This window comes from Colius striatus, chromosome 3, assembly GCF_028858725.1.
Source record: "Colius striatus isolate bColStr4 chromosome 3, bColStr4.1.hap1, whole genome shotgun sequence".
NCBI lineage: Eukaryota > Metazoa > Chordata > Aves > Coliiformes > Coliidae > Colius > Colius striatus.
The window spans coordinates 7,028,142-7,042,023 of record NC_084761.1 but is presented as its reverse complement, the minus strand read 5'-3'; the positions used below and the strand labels follow the sequence as shown (position 1 = coordinate 7,042,023).

Genomic DNA, 13,882 nt, shown 5'->3' with positions numbered 1-13,882 from the left:
CGTTTTTAAGAAACAAGTCAGATTCATCAGCTGGTTACACCTAGTATCTACATCAAGGAATGACTTTAGATCAATCTTTAAATGATTTGCTCTTCCATTCTATAATGTCACTTTAGTTCAGCTAGATATTCAGTATCTGAATTGCTGCAACTGAAAAATACAGACACCTCTGAGATTTTAACCAAGTTTTAAAAGAAACTGGTAGACTTAGAATCACTTAGCACTCCATGCCTTATTTTCATAGCTATTGCCACAATTTCCTTACTAAAAGGATAAGTCAGGATGTTTTTACAGTGCTTAGATTCATATATAACACAAATCTGACCACCTTTTCAATACAGGGAAACTTCTGCACACCCTTCACATTCTCATTCCATTTATTTACCATAAATGTTTTTGCTGCACATGTGCTTTGTTAAACTACATGTATTAATACCGGCTCAAAGCCAGAAACATCTTTCAGAGGTAAAGCATAAACGTATGTCTGCAGCTACATCTTGCATTGTATCATATTGTTTGACAGTTCTCTAAGGCTTTTTACATAATCCAGCAGATGTAGACATATTTATATAGACAGGTTAAAAAACAGACCACATAATTAGTTTTTCCTAGTTTCTTAAACACAGCTCACTAAATCATAAGTACAAATAGTGACTTTTACTGCCAGAGCAGTTCATTAAAGCATTTAAGACCAGGAAACAGAATAACAGAATCAACTTTATGATGTATTTATTACAGGAAAAAAACCTCAAGATGTTTATGCCATTTTATAGCAAAAATGTTGGGTTTTTTTAAAAAAAAAAATCAGACAGCCTTTTGGTAATTGAGGTTGTTGTACTTTATCAGCTTGTCTGGCTGACTGCTTTTAGTATATAACATTTTACTGACCTGATCTCATAAAAATCTATGAAAGACTATAATCACCTCAGCTTTCAAACAAATAACCTTTTTCCTAGCACACAGGCCACAGAGCAAGCCTCCTTGTTTGTTAAAACATAAAAAAAGACACACACAGAGCAGTGTCAGAAAGATTCAGTTTAAATATTCTGCATACGTTCAGTTATTTCCATAATATGTAGTTGCTGGAACAAAAAATATTTTTCTAAAAAAAAATATCCCTAAATAGTGGTGGGTAACTGTGTATGCCAAGCATTCAGACAATAGGTAAGTAGCTGAGGTGATAGCAGTGGGCAAGTTACTGTAGCAGCACCTGGGAAAGCTTTCAGCTTATGAAATGGCGTAAAAAGCATGGGGTTTTATTGATAACAAATAATCTTTTAAAGTCCTACTCAGAGAAATAAGCATTCAGGTTTAAAAGAGGAGGGGAAAAAAGGGGTTGATCTATAAACTTACAATGACCTATAGATATTCTTTATATCTGAACTACCACAACTTTGTAGCATTTCACCACAAATTCTATTTAAAATGCAAAAAGTTGGAAACCTTTATTTCTTTTTTTCCCACCATATACCTCACACATGGAGGCTGAGTTCTGAGTAAGATTAATCAGGTCTGAAATAAAAAGCTTCGGCTACTTCAGATAAGTTGCTACTTTACAAATATATGATTTGTGATTTTTACTTAAGACAACCTAGATTAAGGCTTATTCTCTCCCATCTCATAATGTACTTGCTGCTGCATGAACAGTATTTCTCTCAAACCTTTGATGGTGCAATACACACAGTTACCAGATCAGGAATGCTTCAGGTATAAGGAACTAAGACAACATATGTAAAAAGTGCTTTCCTGAGTTATGGAGATAGCTAAAATAATGCCTCATTTCTTTTCACATAATTCTTTATCTGGAACTTCTCACTGGAAGTTGCACAGTCCTTAGATCTATACATAGATGAAGAGACAGCAGCTTTTGCTGCTGTTGGAGTACTTGCTCTAAGGAAGCTGCTGGTAAGCACTCAAAATCCTCTGCAGCAACAACTGCCGTTATTACTGTTTCACAGCATGTGATGAAAACATTTCAGTAAACGGGGGTGACACTACAATAACACGTCTCAAATAATCATGTATAATGGGCCACTTCCAGTCATTGTTCCCACTGCATAAGAAGCTGGGAGGGACAACTGACCTGAACTAGCCAAAGGGCTATTCCATACCATAGGACATCATGCACAGTATATCAAGCAGGGGAGTTGGCGAAGAGGGGCAGATCAGTGCTCAAGCATCAGTCAGAGGGTACTGAGCAACTGCATTGTACATCGCTTGTCTTTTCTTGGGGTTTATTTCTCTCTCTTTTTGTTATACTTCTTTTCACTACAATTATTACCATTATTATTATATTTTACTTCATTATTAAAACTGTTCTTATGTCAACCCACAAATTTCGCTTTTTCTCCTCGCCCCTTAATTCTCCTCATCATCTCCACACCAAATGGCTCTGTGGTGCTTCATAATGGGCTGGGGTTAAACCACAACAAACCTACACCCCAAAAAGAGTGGCTTTCCTCATAACTTGAAGAGATGTTGATCTCTTCCTTTGATTTTTTTTTAGATCTAATTCTTCACAATTTCTCAAGAGTGTTACTCAGTATTTTTCTCGTGTTATCTAGGTAATGCCTTGATGTATGCTTTCAGTCAGTTTCTTAAACTGGAAATGGTTCTTTACATAGTACCTTTTTTTTATTACTGTAAATAATAAAATATTGCTCTCTTCCCTATTCTGTGAATTAAGAATGTGGCTTCACTAACAGTATTTACGTAGTCATAGACAATTTGGGTTTTTTTAATTGCTCTCCTAAAATCCAAACCAAGATGCAATATAGAAAAAAAGCCAAAACCCAATGAAATATCAATAAAAAGTTAAAACATGTATACATCCTGTGTAACTTCTGTCCCTGAACTTTTTTCAAAGCTAAGCTCAAAAGTTTAAATAGAAATTTTTTAAAATGAAGTCTAGAAAGGCTGTACATTACTAATACATACACAGTAGACACATTATCTGTCCACATTTTTAGAAGACTATTATTTTGTATGTGTTCTACAACACACCAAAAGGCTTTCTGCTGCATTTATTGCTTGTAAATGTAAACCAAACCAATGTATCCTTTGGACTGATATATATCAGGATATTTGAAGGCAAAGACCGTAAAAGTCTTTGATAGCACTGTAACAGTTAAAACCTCAATAAATACTGCATCAAGTAAAGAAACTAGCATTATTCTACCTACGGGTTTGGTTCAGGTACTTCAAGGGTCCTGGAATCAAACACAAAACTCTCCACCAAGTACAGATTTGGCCTGTTGTCTTTGCTGCAGCTCCTGTGCTGGTACTATAAAAGTTTAGTTCCTCCTATAGCATCTGAAACAAGTGAGTATTTTTGCCATTGGAATCACAGACCCCGCTGGCTCAGAGTACTTTGCAGTAGCTTGCTGAAGTCTTAATACTGAAGTAAATTCAGAAACACTTACCTATTTGTACTTGTTCTGGCTGGCTCAGTGATACAAATGCTGATGTATCATCAATCCACGAAACCTGAATGTTACCTAGAGAAAGCAAAAGAAATTATTTCTGTCTTAGGCTCAGTCACAGATGTTATCAAATGTGTCACAACATAAGACAGTCAACTAAGAATAACTTCACCTTAGAAGGCTTTTGTCCACTGTAAAAGTGCATAGTACCTACACAAGCCTGGAGCTGTTCCAAAAGCAGTGACTGTTACTGGTAGGGCTCCATATACATCCTGTATTACCTTCAGAGCCACTAGACTAAGGGCCAAAAGGAAAGAGAGACTTCTAATACCTTTTTCACTCCTGGAGTGGTATCCTCCTTCTTCATAGCTTTTTTTTTTTTTTAAAGAAATCTTGTAACAATTCAAGTAATTTTAGGGCTTTGCTCAGTCCTCCCTTCACAGGTTCTATATAATTCTACAATAAAAATTGAAGCCATTTTTTCTGTGAACTTTTAGCTCTTTACTAAAATAGAGAACACTTCTTTGGGTTTTAAAACCTATCTATCCTTCAGAACTGCATCCTGCAGAAACTTTCCCAAAGACACAGCATGGACAAGCTGCATTTACCACTCCCTGGTTCCTTACTAGTACAGACACTCAAGGTAAGAAACTGAAGAGTAGGGAGACGGAGGGAAAGGAACAGGGAAAGACTGATCACACAAGCAGAGAACTGCAGTTACTGTGACACTCTAAACCTTCAAACTCTGGGTTGTTCAAATCCCACTAAATACCAGTTCCTGAATGGGCAACGAAAACTTAATTTGAGTAAATATGAGAACAAACATGGACATCATTTGAAAGCTCTTACAATGGAACACCAACTAGAAATAAGTTCCTCTGTTCATCAAGCAGTTTGCGCATTTTCTATCTGAATGCCTTAAAATGTCACATTAACACTGAAAGGGCTCAAACAAGTGAAAGCGGAGGACAGGATTCCCATTTGAAACATGAGGTCTTACTATTGTCTGGTCTGCTGTCCTCATACAGTTCAATTAATACAATTAATTAATATAATTCAGATATTGAAAATTGGTGCAATTTTTTTCAGATAGAGTAGGAAATCAAGTTTGGTATCATGTTACACCAATGTTCAACCTTCAGCCATTACAAGGTTAAAAACAATGATGCAAAATGACTTAAAATGCATTTTATTTTCAGATGCTTAATCTACTGAAATCTAATTTGGCCTACAGATTACAAGGTTATAGACGACTCTTCTGAAATCCAGCCAGATAATAAACAGATTTTCTAATCATAAAAAAATAAAGCCTAGTTCAATTTAGTTTGCATTCTATACATTTGGGCAGCCAGCTATTTAGGACTTTGTTATCATTTTGATCATTGCCAAAACCATAATTAATTCAGTATGGTTTCTGACATTTCCCTATACTAGAGGGCTAAGGCTGTTATTAAGAAGAGTCTACACTGAGAAGTCAAATGTTAGAATTTCTTTAAAGTTTGTAGAGCAAATAAATTCAATTTCTAATAATATAGTCTTTGAAGAACATAAATCTTTGCTGCCTATGGGTAAGGGTCTTTTCTTTAGGGAGAACATGCTTTTGGCAGAACACTTAACATTTCATAACACAGGAACAGCCCAAGCTGATTTATGATTGCAGCTCAAAATTATAGTTCATTTTGTAGGACCCTGACACCAAGATTCCTTTGAATATTAGAAATTACTGCACAGTTTAACATTGTTCCAAATGCATTGACAAGTTATTGCTTTGAATCTGTCCTCCTTTTTTGCATTACTAATAGCAAAATTGTGTAAACAATCATTTGGGACACCTCAGACCATACTCTTCTACAATTCTTCAGTATGGAAGTGCTGTCCAGATTCCATACCTTTCCTACATATGTACTTAATTAATTCCATAACTACTCTGAACAGACCAAAAGAAAGTTCAGGAAAAAAAATAATCCTGAACATCTTGCAACTGTGTCTTTGGTATAAAATGTCAGTGACAGACAATCTCCTGAAGGACTTCAGCTGTTGCTCAAATGGACTTCAGTGTCCACATTTTCAAAGCAACAACTAAAAGTAAATAAACTAAAATCCATCCTATTGATGGCACACCATTTCAGTATCAAATACATATTCATTGCTGCAGAAAGGCTGCTACACTCTAAGCAACCTTGGTATTTTCAATAATTAGAGGGTTTGATATCTGCAAACATATGTTGCCTTTGTACTCATTAAACATTTAAAATATATCATTTTAAGAACAAGTCAAAGATTAAATAGTGGACCCTGTACTGCAATGTGAAGGGAACAGCAATAGGCAATTCTCCTTTCTCAAAAGATACTCTTTTCAGACTATGACACATTTCATTTTTATTATTAACAAGAATTTAAGAGAGAGAAAATTAATAAATTAGATCATTCACAAATATTGCTAAGCACTCAGAAAATATTGTGCACTTCAAAAGTATGGTGAAAGGGCAATAAATATCTGAAAAGCAAATGCATCTGCATTTGAAGTACAATATTTAGCAATCAACGTAACTGCATGTCAGCTTACTGCAAGGCTAATCCAAATATGTCCTGCACAGCAATGTAATAGAATACCAGCTCTAGAGAAATAAACCAGGAGATTTCTCTTTCTCTTTGCACTTCTAGAATCAATAAAACATCTTAATACTTTGAAGAACAGCACAGTTATCCTACATGACCTCGTGTCTGTTTGCTATTACATGCAATATCAAATGATTTCTCTTACTAAAAACAGGGTACTGTCAAGTAAAGAATTATCAGGTGAAAAAAATCCCAAATCTTCACCCAAACAGGAGTAGCTGAAAATCTGATCTGTTGCTTCTGAAATGAAGGCACTAAGTACATGTTGGGTTTTTTTAACTCTAAGTTTGAAAACACTCTCTATAAAACAAACATGCAACAACATTAAAATCCACAGAATAGAATTAAACTGATGGATTAAGTCACTCAAATAGATTTTCCTTTAGTTTTTATACCAGAATGACTAAAGGTATGGAAAGGCTTCCTTATAAGAGACTAAGTGAATTAGGATTCAGCCTTCAAAAGAAAATAAAGATGATACCTATATATGGCTATGGGAAAGTGCAGTGAACAGAAATTATATGAAAGACATCCTGCTTAACTTCAGTTAAGCAACTGCCATCAAGTGCTGTAAATGACAAGAATATATATGGGAAAAAAAATATTTTATACTGACTTACAGAAAGCTGGGAAAAGCTTACAATAAAAGATGCAAGTGAGAGAGAAGCAAAAGTTCAAAGTTACAGATTGCTAGAAGGCAATAAAGGTTTTTTAACCTTGGCTCCATTCTTATACAATTCCTACACAACTGTTAGTGGCAATTAAACACAGGATAGGTACTGGGACCATACGGACCTCCAGTTAACCAAAACACTTACATAATATATTCCATTTTCTTACAATAAAAAAAAAAAAATATGATCATGCTGACACCCTGCACAGTTTATCACACATTGCATCAGAGAATAGAAATAGCTTAAGCTTTTATTCTATGAGCAAGGGAAGGGTTAAAGCATATATTAAACACAAACATTTTCCCGGTGAAAAACTGAGAAGAGTTAATAGAGATTCCACCTTTCTGGCAGAAAGGCAGAGTATAAACAAAGAACAGCTGAAGGAAACAGTGACATGAGAAGGAGGAGGAAAGGCTAGAAATGCAGAGAAAAATAAGATCAAAACTCATAAAAGAAAAAACACCAACCAAGTAAAAAATTCCCACACCACACACAAAAAATCAAACACCAATACAACACAACAAACCACAAATAAAAGCCAATACTCAAAGCTCACATGAACAGGAGCTCAGAAGAATACTCAATATATATTTCCTGTGCTAAATTTTTTCCCTAAACTAGACACTTCACCTTTGAAAGGGGCATTTTTCATGCTCCAATTTATTTATTTTGAAATAAAAAGTAAAGTAGTGAGTTTGCAGTGGAGCAGTTGGCAATAACAGATGTCATGGTGTATGGAACTTGTAAATGATTCTCAAAAAATGTACTTAAAAGTCACTTATAACTCACCTATATAGTAACTTGGAATACTAGAACAAGATTTAAACACAGAAAGGACTGATTACATTTTAAGAAGTAATTTATGCATCTTCAAGATCATTATGATTTCATGAACTACAGCAGTGTTCATCTCCCTCTCAAAGATGACTCTCACACTCTCACAATGCATAAGTTTGCCTCCTCTTACTTGTAAAATTTTTAAGCAGTAGGTTTTATAATACTTTTTTAGTATATGTTTCATTAAAGCCCAAAGACATTCATTTAAGTAGAAGTGAAGGTTATACACAAAAGCTGTATTCCAGTAAATACTGTTTTAATATTTTTGTCCTTCACATCAGCATGACCAAACAAACTAATTTTAGGAAAGTGTTCTAAGAGACTGTGTAGTACTGCAAGTACTTATACAGTGAAACTACATTCACCCATGAGACTATAAAAACATCTTGCATGAACAGGTGTCCACTTGGTATGTATGCAGTACTGAAAGACTTCACAATCATGAACACCCCTTCTAGAGTAGCAAAAGTAAAACGGTTCCAAGTGTGACCCTGCAGCCCCTTCAGCTGTTTCACTGCTTTCATTAGAAGTTTCATGGAAGATTACAACTCTGCTTCAATTCATATTAGGCTAAAACAAATTCAAAATAATTTTTCTATAAAGTCAGATTGCTGCTACTCAACATTAAAATTGATTTTTAAGCCAGGTAGAAGCTTAATTGTAAAACATTTTTGTTTAACTGGTGCAATAAATTGGGATAACTGATCTCTGTTACTGCCGTTTGGCAATCCACTTAAGCTCAGATTGTGCCACTCTGTCTGTCTGTACAGCTGCAACTGAAAACCACAGGTATTCCTAGAACTGTGGAAGGAAAATTTGCAGCTTGTTTTAAGATACTGTGGCAATGAGACCTAAAACAAAATATTGATTAAGTACTACTCAAACACCAGGAGTTTGTAAATCCAGGTATGAAAACATTCAACCCTGAAATCGACGGATACAGCATCTTGTGCTGTGTGCGTCTGACCCCTGGCGGCGGCATCTGTGCTGGCGCTTCACACCAACGCTGGGCTGCGGGAGGTCTTACACAAAACTACACAGCTGTGTTTAAAAGCCTACAGAAACAATCTCCAAACGGCGTTGTTTCTTACCCCTCTAATAGCAAACTCTAGAAGAATCTTACTAACTTGCTACATTGCCACATTCTAGATTTTGCAATTGGGAATGTTAAGTCCTATCCAGAGTTATAGTGGCATTGTGCTGCAGTACAGACCAAAAAAAGTCAGAAGGAACTGAAAGAATTTTATATACAACCTGCACAGACTACCAAGTCATAAGTCTAGGTGAAGAGAAGAATAGTATCATTCTTTAAACTAACCTGGTGACCCATAGCAAGCACAGGAGTGACAAGACTGAGTACACTGAGGGAATTCCATCCTTTTAACGGTGATTAAACGTCCTTATGGATACCACAGCAATTATTTCCAGAGAGACTAGGTTCAGGTTTGCCTTGAATTCATTTGCAACACTATAAATTCTGATTTAAGTCATTAAGTGTGGTACATTACTTTGAAACACCTACAGTACACTAATCGAGCAGTAACTAAAAAGAGACACCTCTTCACTTCGTTGTCTTCAAAAGGAGGATTTCGTAACAGAGTGCCAACTAGTCACTTACCTGCTTTAAAACACACAAAATAAACCAACAGGGTTCTTGCAGTCATTATACACTAACGGATAAAATTGGTACTGGGACTTTAAGTAAGACTAGGGGCAGGAAAAAGGGGAAACTATAGTGCCAAGTAGAAAACATTTAGGAATCGGGAAATTACAAATTCAGTCACACATACTGTGCTTAGAGTTGCCAAGACTAATGTAAAGAAAAGACTTTATTAGCCTCCCTTTTTTTCTTTAAAGCAATTCACCATGAAAGTTCTAATATAGAATTTGAGGAAGACAAAATGCATAAATATGTATTATATGTAACATTCAATAAGCTGCTTTCAATAATGCACATATTGCAAGCAAATATTTCTGAAAAGTCGTACAAAAATCTATTTTAAATAAGAATGTGATTTTTGTTTTACATTAAACTTTCTAAGCAGCAAAAGTTCTCTCTTTGGAAAAAGAAAAAAAACCCAGAAAAATAATTTCAAGTTATTTGCAAGCCCAAAAGATCTCTTTTGAAGCGTGACCTTACTTAGCTTTAAGAAACTAGAAACCAATCTACAATAACAATATCGGACAAAACATCCACTATGGGGCTGTATGAAAGACAATCTTGCTCTGACTTAGGGATACAAAGCATAACCACTGCTGCAAGAGCTCAGTTTGGGAGATTGTTGACAACTAATTAGATTGTTGACAACTAACCTTATATACTAATACTCTGCAGAGGAAAAACATGACTACTACTCCACAGTTATTAGACAGCTTTTTTATTGTTTCTTCTGCCTTGGGTCACGTTCACAATCTTGCAATCAAAATGTCTATTTTCAGGCTTGCTAGTTTGTCTAGACTCACATAAACTAGCATCTGGCAGACTGCAGGATGAACTTTATTCCTGAAATCTTGATCTGCCTTTCAAACCAATCCCCATTCCATTTAGTCACCTATATAAATTCATACCTCCTACCAGGAGAGGCTGTAAACAAAACGATCAAAGGTTTACAGTATTCAACAAGCATCACATAAAAAGATTTCTAGAGAGCAGTTAATCAAATAAAGTCCACAGGACTCCATTCAAAAATTACAAAGGGCAATTCATCATTATCTATACTGAAGTTAAGTTAGCATCCACAGATCAAAAATAACAAATGAAACCAGAGGCACTTGCTAATGATAAAGAAAGGGGAAAAAAATTACACAGAGCAGTAGACTATATAACTCACCAAAGGCACTGAAAAGCTGGTAAAGGTCACTAGTCTTCCACTCTTTGGGGAAAGTAACATGAAGAACATGATCCCGTTTTGGCTGCACTGTGAAATAAAACCAACATTTGTTAAAATAAAGAGTCACTACTTGTATCTTTAGAATATCCTAAAAGAGTTATTATAGAATCATGAATGGTAGGGGTTGGAAGGGACCTTTAGAGATCACCTAGTCCAGCCCCTTGCTCAAGCAGGTCCACCTAGGTCAGGTCACACAGGAATGTGTTCAGGCAAGTCTTGAAGATCTCCAGAGAGGGAGACTCCACAGTCTCCCTGGGCAGGCTGTGCCAGTGCTCATGGCATCTCATCACAGTGGTCATGCAGCTTTTCTTTCCCTTTCTTTTTTTAAAAACTGAGAAAATAGGGCAAAATCTAGAAAACTGGATCAGGTACTAATGAAAATGTGCCTGCAATTATAAATGAAACATACTAAATCCTGCTAGCTCAACTGTGGAAGAAATTGAAACATTACTTGCAGCAGGAAATCTTCACAAATTGAGTCCTTCCCATGCTTTATGCCAAGCCTAAGGACAGATGTTCCAGCTCTGGCTTTAAAAAAAATTCTTAGCCATAGTTCAAGGTTGCCATTTTTCTGTCAATAAAAAGCTTACTGAGAAACAATGTTCAATTTAGTTGTCATACAACATTAGACACAAGCTAGAATATACACACTGGCAGGCTTGTTTTTCCTGGTGTAGTTTTTAATTGAAAAAAAAAATAGCATCTGAAGGCCAGCTTCTAAAGAAGTGCAGATTAAGTCTCTAATGTACATTTAAAGTAATTTGGAACTTTATGAATTTGAGAGACAGAATCTAAGTCAAACTGCTGGAAAAGGTAAAAGTATAGCAGAAATTATCACTATATATCTGCCTCTTACACACTTTCCCCACACATCTAGTTTTGGTCAAGATACCGAACAAACCAGACCTTGGACCTCACCCAGGAAAGATCATTTCTACATAAGAAATCACCACAATGTACATGGCACTGATGTTCCTTTCACTAGACACCTGAGCTTTTTAGAATCTATGAATTCCTATCAGATATTAAAAATAAACAGAACACTGCATTTAAAGTGCAAAGATATTGAAATATTTTCCATCTTTATATCCAACTGTTTACAACATTGAGACTCTCCACAAGTGTCTGCAGAGGTTTATATTTTAATGAATGACACATTGCTACATCTTCTCTTAACATTTTACATCTCTTCAACAGAGACTGAACCATTCAAGTTGAGTGTTCCACTTCGGATTTTAGTGCTCCAGTTTGTTAAAATTAACACAAGGGTTGCCTACACACGGCTTTATGTGGTCAGATTTTAAGTTGACCACATGGCAAGATGCTCAGGAAGAGCTTCTCTCTTCTGTGGATATAGAGATATAGAGACTGACTTTCATCTTAAAGAATTACCTTCCTGAATTCTTTTGGGATACAAACTTTTCTGGTTTCTCCTCTCCTTAGCTTTCAGCATTAAAACAAGAGACTTTTTCAAGTTTTTTCCAGAACTTACTCCTAATCCTCCATTAGTTAAGGATCAGTTTATTCTTAAATTCACTTGAATCCTCTGTTAAACCTTCTACCTACTCAGATGGGAAATATTTGATTCATATTCTTCCTTGAAGTCATTTTGTGCAGCAACTTCACTCTTTTTAAAGGAGTTTTTAATACACAGTAACAAAAGAAGATGATGGAAGTCACTTTCACATATTCAGTACTATTTAATCTAGTAAATGTTACCCAACTCCACTATTTCTGGAAAAATTGCACAAACTAGCTGTAACATTACAGGACAAAAACTGACACAACACAACAAAACTTTCAACAGTCACCTAGTTAGTTCCACCTCACTTGTTTTTTCAAATACAGCCTCTATTTACTATACTACTACTACCATATGTAGTATGTATTCTACACTGCTCTAACACGGAAGCATGGCCTTAATTCTTTTGGTGGCTTTATTTTTCTGCAAAGATACCCTTTACAGACAACCACCAACTTGACAGCTTCCTCAATCTACAGTAGCATTGAAATCTCAGAATAGAAATAAGACTTTCTAAAGCAGCCAGCCAAGCATGCCACCCTAGATACACTTTCCGTTTTGAAGTTTATAAAGTCTCCCCGGTTCAGATTCTGCTGTAACATCTGCATCAGTCTTTTCTACAGGAGCAGCTTTCAGATAAAAGAGACAGACTTTCAGAAGCAGACTCTTTTTTGGCAACTCTTCTTGGCAAAGTATCAAAACAATCCTGTAAGTTGGCTAGCAAGTGGAAGTAGCATCTTTACAGATTAGTAGCTTTGGCATTCTCACAGTGACCTAAAGTATTTATCCGTTCTTCCACTAAGCATCAAACAGTTGGGGAAAGAAGTACATAACATAATTAGATAACCATTCCAATAGATCCACAGACCCTGAGATCTGTGCTCAGCTCACCTACCTGCACTTAAAAATTAAACATACGACCCTCCAGCAGATATTTTCCTCTCCAGTAGTCACATCCATCTTTTTAGAACTGCATTCTACTAATAATAAACTAGCATCTAATAAAGGGTCATCCTTCAGGCTGAGCTTTCTGATGGACAGAGTGGAAAATGTCTTCGTATCAATACTGCTTCCAGATGGGGAGCATTTTTAAGACATTCATGTGTCTGATTTGACAGTATAAAAATAACCTTTCATCTAAGTCAAGGACTAGGCTGATCTCCAAGGCTTCACATTCTCCTAAGTCAAGACATTTGGTAGGTGGCTAACAGCCTACAAACAGCTATGTCCCATGTTTTAAGTATACCATAATTAATTTTTACACTTCCTCCTCCGGGAAATATAGTAGTAATTTTACAATGCAATAAGCTACTTACAGTCTGGTCCTTCCAAATTGAGATATGGTATGTCCATTACTCTCATAAGAAATAGCCTGAAGCAAAATAGAAAAGCATCATTAGCAAACTTCTGCCTAAAGATCTTTTAATAAGCTTTCCTTTTTATAGTTTTTTAGCTGTTGCTCCTGAAAACCAGGATTTAATCATTCCAACTATATATGAAGCTATATTAAAACAAACAAATCCTCTAATTAAATCCAATCAAGATTCAAAAAGTTACTTGGCATCATGCTAGTAATTTTACTTCTTCAACAACACAATAACAAAGAAGTCCTGAACTGTTACTGCTGAAAACAATTAAAACAAGTGATGAAATGAACACTTCAAAAGTAGCAGCTTTGTGCAGTAGGAGTTACACAGTGGACAGTGCAAAAGATTCCATTCTAAATACACATAAACTTTCCCATTTTCTGAGTACTTCATCATGCTTTAGCCAGAATGGATATCAAAACTCTAAAACTGCAAAAGTCACCTTGGTACTTTAGTGGAGATAACCAGGATGAGTCTTTTGCCCTTTAACATGTAGTTGAAGAGTTTCCCAAAACATTCAAGAAATGCTTTCAATAAAAGCTCATGTTCA

The 13,882-nt window shown here is 35.7% G+C and overlaps 1 protein-coding gene across 3 annotated transcripts in view; it reads right to left on the bottom strand.

Annotated features, from left to right (window-relative positions):
* PARN (poly(A)-specific ribonuclease) overlaps positions 1-13,882 on the bottom strand; it is a 58,681-nt gene that overhangs the window by 22,372 nt on the left and 22,427 nt on the right. For all 3 annotated transcript variants that reach the window (XM_061994188.1, XM_061994187.1, XM_061994189.1), the window contains exons 19-21: positions 13,282-13,337; positions 10,384-10,470; positions 3,423-3,497 (exon numbers count right to left, since the gene is read on the bottom strand). In XM_061994188.1, coding sequence (XP_061850172.1) covers positions 3,423-3,497; positions 10,384-10,470; positions 13,282-13,337 — 218 coding nt within the window. The remainder of the gene's footprint in view (positions 1-3,422; positions 3,498-10,383; positions 10,471-13,281; positions 13,338-13,882) is intronic.